The sequence below is a fragment of the Pyrus communis genome, chromosome 8 (assembly GCF_963583255.1).
Source record: "Pyrus communis chromosome 8, drPyrComm1.1, whole genome shotgun sequence".
NCBI classification, from domain to species: Eukaryota; Viridiplantae; Streptophyta; class Magnoliopsida; order Rosales; family Rosaceae; genus Pyrus; species Pyrus communis.
The window spans coordinates 20,622,472-20,644,929 of NC_084810.1; the positions used below are offsets into that span (position 1 = coordinate 20,622,472).

Here is a 22,458-nt window from a genome sequence, read left to right on the forward strand (position 1 = left end):
CCTCTGTTGTCCTTCTTTGTTTTTTTGCTTCCGTGTTTGCTTGCCTCGTGGTAGGCTCTCCTTGTTTGTTTGGCTTCTTAGCTCGGGTTTTGTATTTCCTGTTTATCACAAAAATAAAAAAAAAATAAAAAAAAACATCGCGATCGCCCGTTTAGCCCCGGCTCATCGATCCGTACCCTTAAATCGTACCCAATAATAACGCACCACGTACACAGCTTGACTAACAAGCAAACCGCTCCTTTACGCTTCAATTCAAGCCGTCGATCTCCCATTTGACTCCACCACATCCAACGGACAGTCCTCGCCTCGTCATCGATCCGCGTCTTCTCCTTATCAACGACGTATTTAAATACCACACTGAACCCATCCCTTCGCATCCCCACAAGTTTCCAAAGTCCCTGCCAAATTCGTCTTCTCAAAGTTTCCGTTTGTTTCCCGAGAAAAGGAACAAGAAAATTTCCGATGGCGCCCAAAGCTGAGAAGAAGCCCGCGGAGAAGTCCGCCGTGGCAGAGAAAGCCCCCGCCGAGAAGAAGCCCAAGGCCGGGAAGAAGCTCCCGAAGGAGGCCGGAGCCGCCGCTGGAGACAAGAAGAAGAAGAGATCGAAGAAGAGCGTGGAGACCTACAAGATCTACATATTCAAGGTCCTGAAGCAGGTCCACCCAGACATCGGAATCTCCAGCAAGGCCATGGGAATCATGAACAGCTTCATCAACGACATCTTCGAGAAGCTCGCCCAGGAGTCGTCCAGGCTCGCCAGGTACAACAAAAAACCGACTATCACTTCGAGGGAGATCCAGACGGCGGTGAGATTGGTGCTGCCCGGTGAGCTCGCCAAGCATGCGGTGTCTGAGGGTACTAAGGCGGTGACTAAGTTTACCAGCTCTTGAAGAGTTAGGGTTTCTGGGTTTGGATTTGAGATGGGTTGTGAAGCATTTAGGGTTAGGGTTACGGGTTTCTGGGTTTTAACCCTTTATGTAAGTATAAGTGCTGATGCTGTTGTTCGCGGTTTAAATTCTGAATGAAAGTTTGATTTATCCAACTGATCCATTTCTTCTGTTAGTGATTACCCAGTTGATTAATTTCTTCAATTTGATATTTTGTATGTGATTCTTGTTTCGATATGAACTAGTGTGGCAATAAATTAGAGGTTTTGCAGTGAATTTTCTACCATATCATATATACTAAAACCCGTAGGGGTTGGTCACTGTGGATGACCAGTGGGGGGACGGTTTTGCCCTGGCTTTTTTCTTGGTTTCCCTTGCTGCTTGCCCTTTTGTGCAGTCCAGTGACTGTTTTGTCCCTTCAGTCCGCGTGTCAGCCATCTATCCGCTCTCTTTCGTCCGTCTTCTCGATTTTTCTCTTCGTATTTTGCTGCTTTCTCACAGATTTCTCTTATTCTCCTCTTGAACTCGCCCTTTCTCGCTCTCAATTTTTGGTGCTTGGTGGATTCCGGCTAGCTCCGCAGCGGTTAAACCATAGAAATCATCATTCATCGGGTCTCTATTTCGATTCCTCGGTGTGCTGGTCAAAATACCAAACTTTCCAGGTTCGAAATCAAAAAGCATAATTGCAAATGGATTTCCTCGCTTTTACAGATTAGTTTTCTGTTTGATGCATGTTGATTTTTTTTGTTTTTAGTGATTTTGGTTATCTGATTTGTAATATTTGTTCTTCATTTTTATTAGATTTCCAAGTTTTTTTTTTTTTTTTTTGGGTTTTTTGGTTCTGCAGAAATTACATTTGAAGCCTGCGAAGACCTTTGTGTTTAAGGTGAGTGGTTTTGAAATTCCATGGTTTTGATTCTGCTTGCAGCCTGAGGTGTGATTTTAGATCTGAAATTTCCCAGCTTTTTTATTAATTTTAACCCAGATTAATTAACTGTAATTAATTATTATTATTATTTTTTTTTTTGGGGTTATGTAGCTGAAGTGGCTAAAGCTAAGAAAGAACAATTGTGGGTTAAAATCTTCATATTTGAAAGTTGGATATCAGCCTTTGAAAGGCTTTGTGAACGTGTTCTCGCGTGTGCAGCAGACCTTCATAGCAATTTGGGGTGAGTCTTCGTGTGTACATGTTGCTTTATTTCAGTTTGTTCATTTTCTTTAGCATTTTTGTGCAATTTTTTGGAAGCCTAAATGATTCAGAATTGGAATTTATGTGTAAATTGGTAAGTGTAGGTGTCATTATTCTTTGTTTGCCTACTCTTTTTTATGTGTAAATTTTGTCAACGGTTTGTTCATTCAGATTCATATTGGGATGTTCATGCTTTCAATAATTAATTAATGGCATTAGTGATTTATGAGCACTCAAGCGGGCAAAAAACTTTGCTTCTTAAGAAAATTGGGATAGCTTCTAAAAATGGCTATTGGGAAGCAAAACCTGTTTCAAATTAGTTTATCACTAATCATGTAGGATATTTCCACTACATTACAGACCATGGTTATGATAAATTAATACAAATCATGTGGTGTGATATTTCCATAACTACCTATTGTTTGTTGTGGTTTTGTCGATCATACTCAAAGATGGCTTTTCAATTTATTTATTTTTTTTCTTATAGGATTTACATTATGTGGAATGATATTACTGTGGACATCCACTGTGTGGGCATTTTTGTTCCTCGGATTTTCCTCTGTTTTCCCCGCTGTTTCCTTCTTTGTACAGTCCACTGACTGTTCTACCCTTTCCATCTACATGTTCACCATCGACCCACCCTCTATTTTAGTTGTATGTTCTACAGTTTTCCATTTGTTTCCGCTGGTTTAACAGATTTCTTTTCTATTGTTGTTGAACTTGCTCTGTCTCGCTATTCCTCTTTCGTACCTCATGGATTCCGACTGTTTGCATACCTGTCAAACCATAGAAGCCATCATCGATTCAGTCTTTGTTGTGACGACATCCTCTTAATTTTGTCTTGGTGTTGCTAATTCCGGTTGTGCTTGCACCCTTCAAAACATTCATAACACTTTGGATCAATTTTATGAAGCATGGCCTCAATTTTTATCGGTATCGTTGTGCTCATCACCTTACTGTTCAGGAGATCCAGTTGTCAAGGTTCAAAGCAAAAAAAAACTCCTTAACAGATGGATTTCCTTGCTTTTACCCATTATTTTTATGTTTGTGGATATTGGTGTCTTATTTTATTTATTGTTTTATTAATTTTGCTTATGTAATTTGTGATTTTGTCCTTCCATTTCCTTGAATTTTGAGTTTTTTTTTTTTTTTTTTTTTCCTTTGCTCAAATCAAAGTTGACTAATTTTTGTTCATTTCTTTTTATCTTTGTAGGAAATTTTGGCTTTGTCATCACATCACTCTTGATACTCTGTGATATCTGTGTGGCCATCAAAGGGTTTACAAACAACCACACGATTATTGAAAACGGCCTTTTGTCTAAGGTACTGGTCAATATTTCCCAATATTACTCTTATTTACTGATTTGGGTTGATATTATCAATGTGATTTGCCTTTAAATGTTTTTTTTACTACAAATTTAGTTTTCAATTTTGTGTTTGCCTGAATATGTTTGAAAATATATGTATTCAAGAATTTTAAGAAATCACAGCTGTTGTGGGAACTAAATTTTGTCAACTATTTTTTTTTTAATTCCAATTAATGCTAAGATATTCATACTTTGTAGAATTAATTAATGGTCAAAGTGATTGATAAACATTCAACCCAACAAAAAACTTTGCTTTTGAACAAAATTGAGGTAGCCCATAAAAATACATATCGAGAATAAGTTGCTATTTCATTAGAGTATTTATGCTTTTATTTTTGTTGTGTGATGCTATATTAACTGTATTTCATCAAAAATAAAATTTAATAAGCTTTCTTTCCTAAAAAGTTTTGTATTAAAATAACATTATTTTGTTTTACCGATCCAATTTTTAAGTTTGTGATTTTTAAAGTCATCCTTTGTCATCTATTTTATGTTTATAAATGTTATATTTTCTTTCCAAAGAGTCATATCCAAACATACTTACACATGTTATTTGATTTGGATAGTCATAATAACACAATGATTATTATTTGTTAATAGTATAAAAATTTGTGGTTAATATATTGTTTTCAGCAAAATTAAAGGTTAGTTTCTAATGGATATACAGATCTTTGAGAAGACACGAGCAATTTAGTTGATTGCATAGGATCTACGCATTTTATCCTTAAGGTAACCAACTTAAACTTCTACATTTATTTATTAATGGTTTCATTATTTGTTTTTCATTTTGATTTCTATAATTTTAGCAACTTTTATTTATTGTTTTCGTTTTGTTAAATTGAAGGATGATTTTTCTTTCAAAGCTTTTTCGTTTTTGGTCTAGGCTTTGTTATATTTGCCTGTGTGCTGTTTATTCATTTATTTTTCTTACTATTTTTTTTCAAATCTGTTTTGCAGTTCATTGGTTTTCAAGTAATTGTGAATATTTGTTTTTCATTATGTCTAAAAAATTAGTAAATGATCGGGGAAGTGATGCTATAAAACGAAAGCAAAATATTGATGATGCTGATTCTAATGTGCTTCCGGACTATGACAATCGTTTGAAAAAAATGTGTAGAATAAATTGTGTGCAGAATTTTGAAAATATTGTTCCGAATGCAGTTAATGCATCTCTGTCCCTTAATTTGTTAGATGAAAACAACGGTTCAACTAGAAAAACTTCTTTTGATAGCTTTGTTGTCGGGTCTGTTAACGAGGATCAAATGTTAAATTCTAGCTTGGTTAAAAAACAAAAATATACACGTGAACAAAAAGGGAAAAGCATTGTTAATTTATCAAACAATACTGGAAACAAAGTGTATGAAACGTTATATATTGAAGATCGTAATCTCATCAACAAGGGGCAAGCTTTTTTTCAAAAAAATAGAAACGGTGCGTTTCAAATTATATACGACAATTATGTTTAGTCTATTTTTACTGTTTCTTTCATTGTGTATTGTTGCTAACTTTTTGGTTTTGTTTTTGTTTTTTTGCCATATTTTTTTTGTAGGGGTTATCAGAGATTATATAGACTTGGGTGATAAGATTTATAAATGTGTTCACTGTGGTGCCTATTTTTGGTTAAAAGAATCTCTTAAACAAAGTTGGAAAAAAACTGAACCTATTTTCACTCTTTGTTGTCAATAAGGAAAAATTAAATTTGAACCTCCAAAACCAGCACCAATTTTTTTAGATTCTTTGCTTGATCCAAATGGAGGTCCAAAAAGTTTGTCTTTCAGAGAAAATATTAGAGCTTACAATTCTATGTTTTCATTTACTTCTATGGGGGCAAAAGTTGATCACTCAATTAATGATGGATCAAGTCCTTACATTTTTAAAATTAGTGGTCAAGTTTGTCATTTGATGGGATCACTTTTACCTATGGACAATGAATCTCCAAAATTTGCCCAATTATATGTTTATGATACATATAATGAAGTCCAAAACCGTCTCAAAGCTCTTGGTTATCATGAAAATAATGGAAGGCTTGATACAAAAATTGTTCAAGAATTGATTAAAATGTTTGATCAGTCAAATGAGTTAGTCAAACTTTTCCGAATAGCAAGAGATAAATTTGAAATTGATGGACTTATCAATTTAAAGATGAGTTTATTAGGCAGACAACAAAATGATGGTAAACAATATGATCAACCAACAAGTGATGAAATAGGGGGTTTAATAGTTGGTGATATAGGTTTGTCTGACTCTAATAGAGACATCATTATAGATTGTAAAAGTGAAGGATTAAAACGTGTTACAAAATTGAATCCAAAATTTATGGCTCTTCAGTATCCTATTCTTTTTCCTTATGGTGAAGATGGGTATAAACCAGATTTAAAATGGAATGAAAATTATAAAGGTCCAAAAATGAAAAGACAAAGGATACCCATGAGAGCTTATATAGCTTATCACATTCAAGAAAGAGAACCATCCTTAACTACGTTGTTAAAAGGAGGTCGACTTTTCCAACAATATTTGGTTGATTCTTATGCTACACTTGAGGAAGATAGACTAGATTACATTAGGCAAAATCAAAAGAATTTGAGAAGTGAAATTTACAAAGGCATTTATGATGCAATGTCAAGAGGTGACAATGACGCAAAGAATTTGGGACAAAAAGTTGTGCTGCCTGCTTCGTATACAGGAAGTCCTAGATACATGTTCAATAATTATCAAGATGCTATGGCTATTTGTAGAGAATATGGTCATCCAGATTTATTCATAACATTTACCTGCAATGTAAAGTGGCCAGAAATTATAAGAGAATTTGAAACAAAACCAGGTTACAAGCCTGAGGACAGACCTGATATAATTTCTAGAGTTTTTAAAATGAAACTCGATGATATGCTTGATTTTATCAAATCTGGAAAGCCTTTTGGAGAAGTTGATGCAAGTAAGTTCTAAAAAAACTCTCTTTATTTCTTATTTTACATTTTTTGTTCTTTGTTTTTTTTTTCTTCATGCAACTAACCTCCTGTTTTTTGTGGTTGTTTTGTTTCATTTTTCTATTGATTGTTTTTCCAAACAGATGTTTGTACAATTGAATTTCAAAAAAGGGGTTTACCTCATTCTCATATGCTAATATGGTTGAAATCAAAATTTAAGTGCTACTCCGCAACAGATATAGATTCAATAATTTCAGCTGAGTTACCCGACAAATCTGCTAATCCTCGGCTTTATGAAATTGTCAATCAATTTATGATTCATGGTCCATGTGGTTATAGTAATAAAAATTCTTCTTGCATGCGAGAAAATAAATGTTCCAAAAGTTTTCCCAAGCCGTATAAAAATGAAACAGTTTTTGAACCAAGTGGTTTTCCTATTTATAGGCGTCGTGATGATGAGACCAAATTTGTTATAAAAAATGGAATAAAAGTTGATAATAGTTTTGTTGTTCCTTATAATTTTGAATTACTTTTGAGATATAATGCTCATATAAATGTTGAACTTTGTTGTCAATCAACACTTATAAAATATTTGTTTAAATATATAAACAAAGGTCCAGATAGAGCACGCTTGATTCTTCAACAAGATTCAAATGATGAGATATTAACATATTTAAATTGTAGATATATATCCCCTTATGAAGCTGTTTGGAGATTGTTTCAATATTCTATACATCATAGAGAACCTTCTGTTGAACGATTACCAGTCCATTTACCGTTGGAACAAAATATTGTTTTTAGTGCTGATCAATCATTGCAATCAATTGTTAATCAAAATGCTTCTGAGCATACAATGTTGACAAGTTGGTTTGAAATTAACAAAATTTATAGTGATGCACGTTCTTTAACTTATGCTCAAATTCCCTCAAAATTCTTATATGATACACGCAGAAAAATTTGGAAGCCAAGAAAACGTGGAGGTTCAATAGGCAGAATAACATATGTACATCCTGCATCAGGTGAGTTATATTATTTAAGAATGCTTTTGAATCTGAAAAAAGGTGCATTAAGTTTTGATGACATAAAAACTGTTAATGGCGTTGTCCATACTTCATATCAAGATGCATGTCAATCATTAGGATTACTAGGTGATGATAAAGAATGGATTGAGGCTTTATCAAATGCTGTAAATATAGCGTCATCTACTCAATTAAGACAATTATTTGTTACAATTATTTTATTTTGTGATGTTGCAAATCCTCAAATTCTTTTTGATAATTATTGGCATAATATGTATGATGACATTTTGTACAACTTAAGAAAAGCTTTTGCAATTCCTGATATGATTGTGCCAGAAAACGAATTAAAAAATTGTGTACTATTTGAACTAGAATTGCTCTTTAATAATGCATCAACTTCTTTAGAAAAACATTATCTACCAATGCCTGATGCAAATAGAATGGTAGAAATCAAAAATAGACTTTTAAGAGAAGAGTTAAATTATGATTGTGAAGAATTGTCCAAAAAACACACATTTTTAAAATCACAACTCAATCAAGATCAAAAATACATTTATGATTGTGTCATAGAAACTGTGAATGCAAAAAAACAAGGTCTATTCTTTGTCTATGGTCATGGAGGCACTGGAAAAACTTTTTTATGGGATACTATCATAAGTAAGCTCAGATCTGAAAGAAAAATTGTTTTAGCAGTTGCATCATCAGGAATAGCATCATTATTATTACCAAATGGTAGAACTGCTCATTCTAGATTTAAAATACCTTTAGTTATTACTGAATCTTCCATTTGTGCAATTAAAAAGAAAACACATCTTGCTACATTAATTGAGAAAACTGATTTAATCATATGGGATGAAGCACCTATGAATCACAAACACTGTTTTGAAGCGTTGGATAAATCACTTTCTGATCTTTTGTCACATTTACATAGTTCAGAACATACTCTTCCATTTGGTGGTAAACCTCTTTTATTAGGTGGTGATTTTCGACAAATCTTACCGGTTATACCTGGAGGAACTAAAGAAGACATAATAAATGCTTCTTTAAATAGTTCTTATTTATGGTCCCATTTTAAAATTTTTCGATTAAAAGAAAATATGAGATTATCCAAAAGTGGAATTAGCATTGAAGAAAAACAAAAAATCAGTGATTTTGCAGATTGGATTTTACAAATAGGTGATGGAAAAATTAATGACATAAATGATGAAAATAATCTGAATGACAAAGACACATCTTTGGTTAAAATAGCTGAAGATTTAATAATTCATTCTTCTGAAAATCCTATTTCTTCCATTTTTTTCACAACATATCCCAATTTTGAAACTTCTTTTAACAATTTTGATTACTTAAGAGAGCGTGCTATTATAACACCTCGAAATACAACTGTTACAGATATAAACAATTATATAATTGAATTGTTACCTGGAGAACAACATGTGTACCTAAGCTATGATTCATTGTGTTCTTCCAATGGAAACATTGAAAATTTAGAAGCATCATATCCTGTTGAGTTTTTGAATAAATTAGAATTCAATGGTTTACCCACGCATAACTTGACTTTAAAAATAGGAATGCCAATCATGTTATTACGAAATTTGAACCAATCTTTGGGTTTATGTAATGGAACACGATTAGTTATTACCCAGTTGCTTGATAGAATTATCCAAGCCAAAATACTTACTGGAAACAATACTGGTTACAAAGTTTTCATACCAAGGATTACTCTTACAGCAACAGAGAGCAAGTGGCCTTTTGTTTTTAAAAGACGTCAATTTCCAATTAGACCATGTTTTGCAATGACCATTAACAAAAGTCAAGGACAATCTTTGAAACAAGTTGGTTTATATCTTCCTGAACCGGTGTTTACCCATGGTCAACTATATGTTGCATTATCTAGAGTGACATCAAGAGAAGGCCTCAAAATTTTGATAGGTGATGGAGAAAATAATGTTACCAATTATACTGCAAATATAGTATTTAAAGATGTTCTCCAAAATTTACAATCAAATAGTTGATTTAATCATATATATATATATACATACAATGCAACTACAGCAATTAAAAAACAATGTTTACATTCAATCTTCAAATCATTATTAACTATTATATTTATCTATCTTTTACATGTACATGACAAATGATGTAAACAGATGAATTATTATATGTGCATCAACATTAAGCCTAGCTTTGTTTTAGTATGAATAGTTTTTCTACTTCACCCTTATCATAAATTCTTTTGTTTTATCACAATTTTATAACATGTTAAAATATTTCATGATAGATTGGATTCAAAAATATATACATGTGATTTTTCACGTAACTGTTTCTTTACATAATTACCAATTGAAGGTAATTTGAGATCATGTGACATTTCCATGCCGGAACCAAAGATCAGCATCACTCTGAGCTGCGTTTCATGAAACAAGTTTATCTCCTGCCAATTTTGTGTATCCACATTTTATTCATGATGGTTCGTCCTTGGTTCCAACCCAATTTGGTGCCATAAAATTTGCATTTTACAATCTGTTCATGCTTTGAACCTCTTTCAAATTTTCAATTCTGTGTAAATCTTGCAGGTCACGACAGGATACCTATCTGGTCAATGTGGGGATGTCTAGGCTTAGATAGAGACGTGGACTTATGGAAGAGGTGAAGTAGCTTAGCTTTATCTCATTAGCTCTTATCTGTTCTGTTAATGTTAAGATTAATAGTAAAAAGTTATATTGTTTTCATAGTCAAAGATACATATATTATATAAACATACGATATATCATTAATTTCTGGATATAAACAATGCTACTTTGAAGAACCATTTAAAGTATTTTGTTACTTAAACTTAAATGTGATACATCCATTTAACATTTTTTTTATACAATGCTAATATTCAAGTATAATTTACATCATATATCTTTTGAAGTACATGAAACTACGAAGAAAAAACCCTAATTTATTTGATTATGGCAGTTTTGTTTTATATCAAAATATTGCAGCATATATTTTTGTATCAGTTTTGAGTATATTTTCGCTTCCATATTTGCTTTGTACATCTGTGGTATAAAGTGTTCAATATGTATTTGGTTTCTATATTGTTATCTGATCTATAAGTAAACCAACAATGCATTCCCCTGTCAACTTACACCACAATTTAACACCTATGAAAATTAAGCATTTCCATAATTAAACTTCTAAGATATCCTCATCCATTTCCCAAGTTGATATCCCACATTATATAACTTCTTTTTTCTTTCCAAATTTCAACAGCTTATTTGAATCCATTAGAAATCAAGGTTAATATTCTTAAAAGTACTGACGCTTCACCCATACTAATTATAAACAACAGCCTAGGTACTTTCCTTTCATTTTGATAAAAATGTCTCCAGTAATTTTTACCATCTATATTATAATCTATTAAACATGCATATACACGTGCTATTTTTGTTCAAACACATATTAACAATGATCTCTCTTTTTTTTTTCCTTTTTTTTTTTTGGTAAATTAAGTTATCAGTCTATTCGAGATGTTCATCACCCAGTCAACTACACGGTTTGTTCCTCGGTTTGTTCCTCATACAAAAACATTTCTACAGCAATCAAATGTATGTTAAAAAAAACTATAATTTATTCCCTTTTCCATAAATGCACTTTACTCAAATTTAAATTTTACTAACATTTCTCTTCAGGGGAACTAATTGTTACCAATGTATATCCACAGTCTCCACTTTTCATCTAGCTTTAGTACATAATTAATTACTTGCCTACCCATTAATGGATATAGTTGAACATCCAAAACTATTATCAAACATGTAACCAAAAATGTGTTCGCTCCATAACCCGTGGTTAAACAAAAAAACACCTCACCAATAAAAAAAATTGTTTAATCTACCTACACACCATTCTTATTATTGGTTAGATAGATTAAACAATTCTCCAATACATACTGTGTCCCTTTATTTAATCAACGGATAACCATAAAATATATGTCTTTAAAACATCTAGATTCATGCTTCAGGATGTCCATCTTAAATTTCTCAATGAATAAGCAAGCAATTTATCATGTATTTGTAACACATGAAAAGTAGATACTGTTTGTTTATATATTGGTAACAATTAGTTCCTCTGAAGAGAAAAGATGGACATGATGATTATGCTGGAAAAAAAAAAAACAAAGTCAAAACGATTCACCAAATTATATCTTTCTATGCCACAAACATACAAAATAAAGCATAACTGATCCATCTTCAACATCCTCTGTTCCTATTTTCACAATAGGAAAAGGACATAATTTACCCTACTTTTCCATTGGTTATTTCTAATGTTCTTTCGCTTTCGCATTTTTACCTCATTTCCCAGCTTAACCAACATCTTTACCTATTTTTCCATAGGTCATTCGTATTTTTCATTATTTTGCATTCTCACCTAATAAGCTTTTCTCACAACTTACTGTATACAGCTTTTTTTTTCCATTCTTTGCACTCTATCAGTTCATGTAATTTAATTAAGATACCATATGCTTACACCTACTCCTACCACTTTTCAAATGTCTTACAACAATTTTACATCATCGTTCATATTCTACGTCACTTCCTTCCAAAAAATTACAAGGTATGCTGCTCATTTACTTTAACATCTCCACGTTTGTTCATTTCATTCAAATATTGTTCAATAACAGGTTTATAATAACATCTTCTATTGATCTTTTGTTTCTTGCCTGATTACACTTCATTTTTTTTATTTTTGCCGAGAGGGAGAAGGAAAGTTGCAGAGACAGATGGAACAAGCAGAGAGTAGTGAGGGATGAAAGAAAGTGACAGTGTTGGGAGATGGGGGAGTTTGAGCTGGGTAGAGAAAAGTGAGGGTTAAGTGAATTAGGCGTGGGAAGGAGGAGGACATGAATTAATAAGTTTTCTTATGGGGAAAACAAACCCTTGCTTTCTCTTCGTGTTCTCCTCCCACAATTTGTGCCTTTACTTCTTAATTCGATTCACAATAAAAACCCAAAAACTTGAGGTACGAAAATTTCAAATTATTTTTTTCTCTTTTTAATTTATTTTCAGTGTTAATTTGTGAGCGAGACAGCAAGGTTGAAGAGTGAAACAAACCGTCGTTTTCGAGACAAAGAAAGCTAGGGTTCATAATAGCAAAAACCATGGTGGAACCCAGCTGTTGAGAGACAACCATAAGATAGAATCCACCGGATAGGGCAGTGCAAACCAATCAGGTACATATTTGTCTCCAGTTCTGCAAAGCTCTGTACATAGAGTTCACAATACATGCATAGTTTTTCATTGTTCTAAAAATTTTAAGTTCCTATAAATCTTTTCCTACATTTATGAATTCTAAATAAATGCAAATCATAAACATAATAACAGTGGATAAAATTATTGGCTTATATGCACTGCTCAAATATGACAGCCTTCCAGCTGTCACCCAAGGGTTTTTTAAAGAATGATGTAATTAAAGCAATTACATGCTCTATTAAGTATGTTTTATAGTTGTGATAGTTGTAAGAGAATGAAATATTTATGCAGATAATTGGTAGTTTAAATATATAAAAATGGAGAATAATTACAAATGGAACACCTAGGATATTTAACATTGTTTTGTTTTGCATGTTTTCTCATGTTAGCACAGCTTTTGTTTATCCATTTTATTCAAGTGCTATTTTTTTATTAGTGTTAATTTCGGGTTCTACATCTAAAAATTTAGTTTTTTTATTGTCGTTGTACATCTAACAATTAATTATTCGTTTGGAATTTGGTTGTTTGTTAATTTCATTACTAGGAAATATGATGCTCTGTGGTGCTGGGAAATGCTTAAATTGCTTGCGCATTATGCACTCCGGGCCAAAATGAGGCAAAGGTTCCAAAAGGTGTTGTACTGCTTCCTGAAGGCTTTCAATGAGGTACTTCCACTTACAAATTTGTTATTCTTGGAATTTGTAATCCCGCAGCAACGCGCGGGCATTACTAGCTAGTCATATATACTAAAACTCGTAGGGGTTGGGCACTGTGGATGACCAGTGGGCGGACTGTTTTGCCCCTCCGTTTTATATCGATTTCCCTTGCTGCTCCCCACGTCCTCATCGTGCACCTTTTCGTTGGATTTTCTTACCCCTATAGTGTTATACACGTGTTGCTCATCGTGGAGGGGAAGAAACATGGAAAAGCTGGCTCTTCCATTTGCTTCCGCAGATTTCTCGAGCTCTCTCTCAAGCTCCGAATCGTTGACCTCCGCGAGAAGGTATGTCTCTCTAACTTTATTATTATTATTTTTTTTTTTCAATTCGACTTTTCTTTGCATGAATGTTGGATCTGTTGCCTTCGGGAAGAAATTTTAACCTAGAAAAGCTTGATTTTCAGGAAATCGCCAATTCGAAAGCTTGGGTTTCCTGGTGAGTATGTTGAAATTTTTGTGATTTTAATTTTAAAAATCTGGGTTTTTTTGTTCAATGGTTTGCTCCATCTTATTAGCTTTCTCACTAGAGATCTTTGCCATCGCTGCTCCACCAAACTTGCATCCGCTCTTTCGTACAGGTACGACTGCTTTCATTTTCTTTTGTTTCCGAGAAAATTTAGGGCTCGAAAATGTGTAGAATTGTAGAAGTTAAACCTGTCTCAATCTCTATGTTGGTCTGTACACAATGAAATTGAATTTTGTGTTTCGGCATACCCTTACTGGAATTTTATGATTTGGGAATTGTACAAGTTAGTGGCGATTTGAAACCGTTAACTGGGATGAGAATTAGAGTGATTTGAAAACAGAGAGCAAGGAATTGTAGGTGGGTAGTGATAAAGATAATGGTGAGGATACTATGATCATAACAGAAATTCATTATTTTGCACAGAGTTTTGAAAGTTGATTTCTTTTCTTTTTTCATTTTGATTTTTGATTTTTGTATTTTTGAACAGGTGGTGTTCTGATTTTTCATTCCTTCTCATCACTTCTACAAGAGGTTAGTTTTCTTTTCTACATTTAAAGAGTGTTTAAAGAAAAATTGTATGTAATTGATTTTCTGCTATAATGTTTTGAAATTCCTTATTTTACTTGAATGTAATAGTGCTTGCTTTTGCTTTCACCCAGCTACCAAATTCGGTTTTGTTTGTATGGTAACATGGATTGCTCAGGTTAGGTAGGAGAGGATGGAGGTGAGAAATACAATTGGGAAAGATATGCTGAGAGGTTTACAAAACACCTTTGAAGCTGTCGGTGAGGATTCTTCTGTTTAAAAGTAGGAATTTTTAAATTTTTCGTGGAATCGATGTTTTGTTTTCGACTGACTTTATAAAGGATTGCTTGGACAAGTATAGGGTGTTTGGGATTGAAAGGTTGGGAGAGGCCACATACGGGTTTAGAGAGAATATTCTTTTTTGAATCTCCATACGTGCAATTCCCTCTACATTAGAGGATATTTTCATATTATTTTGCACTTAAATTTATTGAAGGGTTTGTGTATAAAGTTTCAATAATGGGGATTTCTATGCAATGACTGTTTGGGATTGAAAGGTTGTTCCAGCGTTTATTTTAAACTTACTGCAATGACTGTTTGCAAATTTACAAAATTTGTGTTTAATTTGAGTAGCTTGAATGGAAGACGCAATTCCAACACCTATCAATTAGGTACAACCGCATAAAAAGGCAATAAAGATTAAAGTCCACGTGTGTAGAATGTGGAGACCGAGAACTTTAGGAACAACTGATAAAAATACAAGTCTGCACTGTATACTGATTGACGAAAGGTGAGCAATCATTATGTAATGATTTTAATTAATAAACCTTTAGTTTTGCCCATTGAAAGTTTGTTAATTGTTTTAATGCATATGATATAATGTTTCTACTTTCTGTAATAAACACTATATAGGATCTGCTTATCATCTTTAGACATTGCTTGATTTTGTATTGTCAAATGATATATATTTTCATACTGACTGTGTTTGTATAGTATATGGATTTCTTTTTATAATATTCAGAGCATATTATTCTCTGTATTAGAATTTTTTATACGTAAACAATTTTTTTAAAGTGTTAATTAAAATGGTTAATTGATAGTTACTATTTACCTATGCATATTCTTGCTTAGTATTTACTATCCACATACATATTCATGTTATACTAAATGTAATGTTCATTGTCATTCACTTATTCACCGGATATTTAACAATATTTTTTTCCTTGCATTTTTTTCCCATGCTGAATTGTCAAGCAACAAGCATATAAACTTATACGAATTTTTTTTTTTCATTGTTAATCTACTGATGCTAGGGATGATTTGAATTGAGCTTTTACATTCTTTTGAACATTTTTCATATTTAACTTGCAGGATCAATGTCACTGTACAACTTTCCACAATTGTTTGTTATGTCTTTCTCCCTTTTGTGTAATTTTAGTCAATTGAACTACTCTTTTTAGCTTAAGATTGAATTGAAGTGCTAAGAACTTAGTTAAATGAAAGTTATACTTTGGTTTGATGACATTTTGGTGTTTGGTGTTGAGTGCATGATTATTAGGTCCACAATCATTGGATACATGATCTTTCATATGTTTTCACCATAATATATCATAGTCCCGCAGCAACGCGCGGGTCACACTTTCTAGTACTTACTAAATTTGCAACAAAACTGGGGAAGTAACATCTCATATTATTGAAAGATTGCACTCACAGGTGGAGTCTAAATTTAACAAAACATTTTTTTAACGAAAAACTAAATTTATATATATTTTTTATAGTATTCATTATACCTTTGAAAATAATTTTTTATTAAAAATAAAGTTTTCTTAGATTTTTAATTAGTTTTTCTTTTAAATAAATCATTAGATAAAATACCATCACCATTATTCAAACCATTCTTAAACAAATTATTGAATTGTCAAAGCAAACCATAAAATTACAAAATAACTAGTTAAATGAAATATGTTCTTTTTATACATATGTTTCTACAGCACTTCCCTAAGTTTTAATTTTTGAAATACATTTACCTTACTGGACCTGGGTTTTTGGTGCATACAAGTATTTTTGTTGGAACGTTGATGTATAATGTAACTAATGGAATGTTTAGAGTAGCCCCATTTTTGGTTTGGTATTGCTACCGCACATGACGTTGAGAATCATGATGATATTATTGAGGAACGTCTTTGTCAAAATATTTTTGCTTCTCATTTCGGGTAATTGGCAATAGTTTTTCTATTGGTTGCAACAAAATATTTCTTTCATAATTTGATTTCGAGTTACCTGCTTCTATTTTTGTGTCCTTTTTTCTTCCTTGCTTCACTAACTTTGAAACTGAAATTAAATTTCTAGAGAAAGACAAAACCAAATCCTAATGTTATTTTAAAAGTCCCCACTGCTTTAATACTGGAACATATCCGATTTCCTAAGTAGATAAATTGCTCATTGCCTCTCGGCTTTTTGTGATTTAAGTACCCCTGCATGCAATTGGTAATGTGAATTGAAGCATCTAAGTTAATTCACCATGTATTACTAGGATCGAGATTCATGACACACATAAGCAACCAGTACCTTTCTTTTCCAACCATTTCTTGGACTTGGCACATTCTTTCTTCTTGTTGCAGAAGAAGCATGCATCCTTGTCGGCAAAACTCTTCATTGGTTTCTTTCCCGTCACCCTAAGACAACGTTTGCTCTTCTTGGAACATTGCTGCTCGGTAGTTAGCAAATGAGCAGTTTCCAGTTTCTCAAGCATGGTCAAAAAGTTCATTGGAGGAACACTTTTCCTTATGTGTGTTATAGGAAATCTTGAATGGTCCATACTCAAAAGGGAGAGAATTGAGAATGAAACTGAACAAGAATGACTTAGAAATCTCTATTTTCAACGACTTAAGTTGAGTTGCAGTGTCCCCCATTTCCATAATGTGCTCACACACACTTTTGGAATTGTCGTGCTTCATGCCCGAAAGTGTGCTAGCAACTGTCTTATTAGATTTCACAAAATGTTCCTCAATTGCTTTCATGAAATATGTCACCTTATCACATTTTGAGATTGAACCCTGTATGCTCTTGCTCATATAGGATTTGTGAGCATCAAACTTAAGGAGTTTAGATTGCTTCCACCGGTTATACGCAATCTTGCCTTCTTGAGTGCTTGATTCTGTGTTAGCACTATCAACTCCTAAACGCGCATAAGAGTTTAATTAGCACCCAATAAATGAATTAAATTTTAATTCACAGTTGTGTTGGGTATGATCGGAAATTTCAGTTATAAAAGTAAAATTTGACCATGACTAACTGGCATTAGGACAAAGTATTTTTGTCTAAATAAAACAAAAGTGCAGTCACAAATTTCTGAGTTACATGGTGGGTTTTTGCCAAACACTTTTCTGGGTCCCGACAAGTTGTTCTCCGGGCCAACCTTAATCAACTATAAAGGCCCATCTGAAATAAACAGATTAATGTGATTAGCTGTCTTTTATTAATTCTAATACTGGAACAATTAATAAATTGGGTCCATAGCTCAGTGGTAGAGCATTTGACTGCAGATCAAGAGGTCACCGGTTCGAACCCGGTTGGGCCCTCGTATGCCCTTTTTTTATCGGTGTAAATCGAACTCCCTAAACCAATGCTTATCACATGAAAATATGGTCTAACTAATTATCATATTTACTAGCATTTACTTACATACTTTCTGTGTATAAATACACTTTTTAGAAAAATGAGAGAGAGAGGGGGGAGTGGGGGAGGTTTTTGTTTTTATTTTTATTTTTTTAATTATAAATATTGGAGGTATTTTAACATCACATGTAGGTGATGCTTCAATAAAAAACAGTAAAATTTGGACTAGGAAATTACATTATTACCCATCATTTTTTTTGTGTGATAGAAGACTAATTTGTCTTTTCACCCTCTTTTGATTGACAAAGAGGATTTGATTAATTAGTAGAGATTCTTCCAATATTGAAAATGAATATTTTCTCCCCTTTCATTTTTGTAAAACGTATATAAAGATCCAATGAAATATTCCATCATGTCTAATATTCAAAGAAAAAAATGTATTTCGATAAAAAAAAAACAAAAACTATTTATTCGTCTCATAGGAAGGATTTTAGATCATTTTTGGATCTCGTAATCTGAAATTGATAGATTGAGAAATTCGAACTGTTTAAGAGCAGGATAAAAAGATCTGGACCGGTGATTTATGTAAGATGGATGACTAGAATGAGCTAATGGGGATAGTAGAGTTCAAAATGAATGGTCCATATTTCTCAACTCATGGGCTTCGAATTGTAAAATTTAGAGAGGATCTTGATTCTCTAATAAGGCAAGACACCTCGATAAAAGAAAACTTCTATTTAGTGATAAGAGAAAATAGTACAAAGTTTAAAAATAAGAGAGAATAGCTTTGGGGAAAAAAGGGAAAAAGCAAAAATGGCAACCATCCAACCATTTTAAACAAAAAATCAAAGTTGGACATCTAGTCTAAGAAAATTTAATAGGAAGATGCATATGAGTTATTTAAGAGCATTTATTCTTATTTTCGAAGTTTAGAGTTTAATTATCAGCCCCTCACTTATATAAAAAGTGATCTCATATGAGGGATACAATCAAAACTCGATCTTCCATGATCTATTCGAGTATGTTGTCACATCCCGGTCCGGGCCCTCACCACATCTCGACCTCGATTCTACCGTAGCACGATATTGTTTGCTTTGGGCCTCGACCACGCCATTACGGTTTTGTTTCTAGGAACTCACACGAGAACTTCCCACTGGGTCACCCATCATGGGATTGCTTTCACGCGAACTCGCTTAACTTCGGAGTTCCGATGAACTCCGAAGTTAGTGAGCTCCCAAAAGACCTCGTGCTAGGTAGAGATAGAAATATACATATAAGGCTTACATGATCCACTTCCTTAGACGATATGGGATGTTACATATGCCAAATTAACTAGTACAATTGCAATGCAATAAAAAATATATAATTTTCACAGTGCCCATGATAACCTGTTTCTAATCTCATTTCACCACTTATTTGACAAAAATTGAGTTCTATTAGTTAAATGAGAATTTGAGTTATAGGGAAAGTAATATTAAAATTGAGCCATTGCAAAAACTGCGAAAAAAAATACCCTAAAAAACGTAAGCTCCATGTGATTAACTGGCTAAGTTTGAGTTTTACAACAGCAGAGTGAGATTAGAATCGAATTATAGCGGTATTGCAAAAAATAAACCATAACAAAACAAGGAACCAAAACCAACAGTGGCTTCGCCCGGGTTCGAACCGGAGACCTTCAGTGTGTTAGACTGACGTGATAACCAACTACACCACGAAACCATGACGCTGAGGCTTTGCTTTTTAAAATATAAAACCATGAAGCAAATGACTGTATATAAACGAATCATTCTTTCAGACTTCTTCCTCCGACTCTCTCTCATCATCTTCGGTTCGTAACTTAGAACTCCTACCGCCACTAGAAACCCTAACCCTCTGTCTCTCCACTTTCTCGCTCCTAGGGTTTCGTTTCTTCCCGCTGTCAAACAATATGCAGGACCCTCTAAGCATGTCCCTGGACGACCTCATCAAGACCAGCAAGAAATCGGGATCCGGTAACGCCCGAGGCCGCGGCGGCCGGGGGACCTCCGGACCCGGACCCGCCCGCCGCTTGCCGAATCGCGGTGCCAATCGTACGACGCCGTACCCGGCTGCGGCCAAGGTAGAAGCAAATCTCTGGCTTTGGCTCTGATCTGATCTTTTCTCCAGTTGAAATTGAATTGAGTTAATGATAAATTTTGGGAATTTAGGCGCCGGAGGCTGCGTGGCAACACGACATGTATGGGGATCTTGGTGCGGCGGCGTACGCGGCTCCAGCCGGAAGAGCATCGGCTATCGAAACCGGAACCAAGCTCTACATCTCCAATCTCGATTATGGCGTTTCCAATGAGGACATTAAGGTGGATTTCCCTGTTCTTTCAAAATTCTATATAAAAGCTGGATCTGTTTCTTAAGAGGGTGGTTTCGTTTGTGATTTATGATCAATCAAAATTAGGGGTTTTTAATGATCATTTGAGTTGTATTTGGATATTGGATTTTGCAACTAAATGTTTTGAATTTGGATTCTTATTATAAATTATTTTATTAGATTGGAGTTTTTATGTTAGCCGAATAAATGTTAAGCTAATCGGCTAATCCACATGTAATTAAGATAAGGTTGATAAGTCTGCGGAACATCGAAAATCCCTTTAATGCCTTTATTTAACAGTCTTTGCAAATAACTAAGAATTTGAATCCACATTTGTTGCTACAATCCTGATTTGTTTATTTATTAGTGGGTTTCTGGTTACAAATTTGATTGATGATTGGAGTTTGAGTTCTGTTACATTTTACAATTTGTGTTTTCTAAAGTCAAATTATTATGCCAGGAATTGTTTTCTGAGGTTGGTGACCTGAAACGTTATGGAGTACATTATGACAGAAGTGGGAGATCAAAGGTACCTTGTCAAGTTTTGCATTGTTGGTCCTTCTGGAGAATTCTTTGTGTCCTGCTGTAGTTTAAAACAAAGCTCTTTTTCACAGGGAACTGCAGATGTAGTTTTCTCACGACGAACGGATGCTGCGGCGGCTGTTAAAAGATACAACAATGTTCAGCTTGATGGGAAGCCGATGAAGATTGAGATTGTAGGAACGAACATTGGGACACCTGGAGCCCCACCTGCTTTCCCCCCTGCTGCAAATGGAAATTTTGGAAATCGGAATGGACCACCCATGGGGTATGTTGTGTACCATACATTTTACTTTAGAATTAGCTCTCAATGATGTTTGTGCTTATACATTTTTTTCGCTTTTTAGTAAATGACTTTAAGGAATAAGAGGTTATTTTGATTTTTGATTGCTATAAGAAGCTCTTGGCTTTTGTTCTAGGCATTAGTTAATCTTTCTAGCCAACATTTGTCTGGAATAAGAATGCATCAAGGTGCAAGTTTTGATTTTGCATCTGCTGGATGTTGTTGTGCCTATTTACGACTTTGCATTATTGGCTTGGTTTTATTATGGGCTGTAGTCTTTAAAATCTTTAAACATGTTGTAACTGAAAATTCTAAACAAATAAATAATCTTGAATTAATGACTTTGATACTTATTTATTTAGATTAAAATGCATTTGTATGATATTTAAACTGATGTTCCATCATGCCTAAGTTACCCCTTCGAATATAGCTGATGTTTTGTCTCATACATGTGTTTGAGTCATGAGATGTAGCAATTGGGAAGACTGAGCTTCTATTATTGTTGGATGTGCGTACGTATTATCTGTGCCACATTTTAATTTATCTGAAGCTGATTATGTATTTGTTGGGGCTGTTGAGCAGGGGACAAAGTAGGGGTGGTGCATTTGGACGTATACGCGGCGGCGGCGGCGGCGGTGGTGGGCGTGGTGGCCGTGGTCCTAGAAGGGGCGGTGGTGGACGTGGAAGTGGAAGGGGCCGTGGTGAAAAGGACCAAAAGGTTTCTGCTGAAGATCTTGATGCCGAGCTAGAGAAGTACCATGCAGCAGCAGAATCAATGCAAGAGTAAAGTGAAATCAGCTGTATGAAGTGTCGGCTTTATTACATCTTTTATGGCTCACTGGTGCTCGGTGATTTTCTGTATTTCTATCAAAACCCAATTTCCTTGAGAGATAAATCATGCGTAGGAAGAACTTTTAGAATCTTGCTTATGTAGTTTGGGCACTTATTATGTTTGTTTAGACATGGGTATGAGATATGTGGGTTAATGGACAGTTTCAGTACTTTGAACTGAACTCTCACTTCATTAGCTTCTTCAATCCCTTTTTATACATTCAACAAGTTGGCGTTATGGAATTGGGAAGCTTATCTCTCTGTTTCTCCGCACACAAAGACAAAACTGGCTGCAGAACGTGTGAAAGGATTGAGCCTTAGAGTTCACACACTGCTGCAATGAGTTTGGTTGGTTCTACTGCATGTAAAATGGCGTACTTCGCATGAGGTAGATATCTCTGTTTTCCTTGGCTTTGAAATCTTGTTATTTATTTAAGTTTTGTCCTTTGTGTTTGGTGCAGTTGAGCTGGTTATATTTCCTGCTAATTTATGGTAGCGTTCCCTTATACCCC

General features: G+C 34.0%; 2 protein-coding genes and 2 non-coding genes across 35 annotated transcripts; 3 read left to right on the forward strand and 1 right to left on the reverse strand.

Annotated features, from left to right (window-relative positions):
- The first annotated feature begins 386 nt into the window (after positions 1-386).
- LOC137743491 (uncharacterized) lies at positions 387-15,854 on the forward strand. 32 transcript variants are annotated; one of them, XR_011069479.1, is made up of 18 exons: positions 1,180-1,547; positions 1,733-1,771; positions 1,925-2,054; positions 3,288-3,397; positions 4,109-4,170; positions 4,991-6,373; positions 7,317-7,384; positions 9,734-9,854; positions 9,961-10,033; positions 10,886-12,602; positions 13,166-13,286; positions 13,504-13,624; positions 13,744-13,775; positions 13,855-13,917; positions 14,293-14,336; positions 14,465-14,590; positions 14,964-15,120; positions 15,702-15,854. XR_011069479.1 is itself a non-coding variant. In XM_068483394.1 (15 exons), the coding sequence occupies exons 10-15, from the start codon at positions 13,282-13,284 to the stop codon at positions 14,511-14,513; spliced, it is 270 nt and encodes an 89-aa protein (XP_068339495.1). In that variant the 5' UTR covers positions 1,197-1,547; positions 1,733-1,771; positions 1,925-2,054; positions 3,288-3,397; positions 4,109-4,170; positions 7,317-7,384; positions 9,734-9,854; positions 9,961-10,033; positions 10,886-12,602; positions 13,166-13,281; the 3' UTR covers positions 14,514-15,854. The 32 variants fall into 32 exon arrangements, 2 of the variants coding, with proteins under 2 accessions (XP_068339495.1, XP_068339494.1); XR_011069477.1 differs by adding an exon at positions 14,090-14,184 and having other exon boundaries at positions 14,465-15,854; XR_011069483.1 differs by adding an exon at positions 14,090-14,184 and having other exon boundaries at positions 14,509-15,854.
- A 1,985-nt stretch (positions 15,855-17,839) lies between these two features.
- Positions 17,840-17,911, forward strand: TRNAC-GCA (transfer RNA cysteine (anticodon GCA)). The gene has a single exon. It is a non-coding gene; the product is annotated as a tRNA-Cys (tRNA).
- A 1,682-nt stretch (positions 17,912-19,593) lies between these two features.
- Positions 19,594-19,667, reverse strand: TRNAV-AAC (transfer RNA valine (anticodon AAC)). The gene has a single exon. It is a non-coding gene; the product is annotated as a tRNA-Val (tRNA).
- Positions 19,668-19,767: 100 nt separating this feature from the next.
- LOC137741663 (THO complex subunit 4A-like) lies at positions 19,768-22,152 on the forward strand. The gene is made up of 5 exons (XM_068481361.1): positions 19,768-20,046; positions 20,135-20,284; positions 20,753-20,821; positions 20,907-21,100; positions 21,698-22,152. Exons 1-5 carry the CDS (start codon positions 19,876-19,878, stop codon positions 21,900-21,902), a joined length of 789 nt encoding a protein of 262 aa, XP_068337462.1. The 5' UTR covers positions 19,768-19,875; the 3' UTR covers positions 21,903-22,152.
- Positions 22,153-22,458: the final 306 nt, after the last annotated feature.

What these genes read in the sequence shown, in the direction of transcription:
- LOC137743491 (XM_068483393.1), top strand. An exon ending in TCGTTGACCTCCGCGAGAAG is followed by an intron (nt 13,625 to 13,743) that starts GTATGTCTCTCT and finishes CTTGATTTTCAG; the next exon opens with GAAATCGCCAATTCGAAAGC. An exon ending in TCGAAAGCTTGGGTTTCCTG is followed by an intron (nt 13,776 to 13,854) that starts GTGAGTATGTTG and finishes CCATCTTATTAG; the next exon opens with CTTTCTCACTAGAGATCTTT.
- LOC137741663 (XM_068481361.1), top strand. Translation starts at nt 19,876, where the DNA reads ATGCAGGACCCTCTAAGCATGTCCCTGGACGACCTCATCAAGACCAGC. An exon ending in ACAGAAGTGGGAGATCAAAG is followed by an intron (nt 20,822 to 20,906) that starts GTACCTTGTCAA and finishes TCTTTTTCACAG; the next exon opens with GGAACTGCAGATGTAGTTTT. An exon ending in CGGAATGGACCACCCATGGG is followed by an intron (nt 21,101 to 21,697) that starts GTATGTTGTGTA and finishes GCTGTTGAGCAG; the next exon opens with GGGACAAAGTAGGGGTGGTG.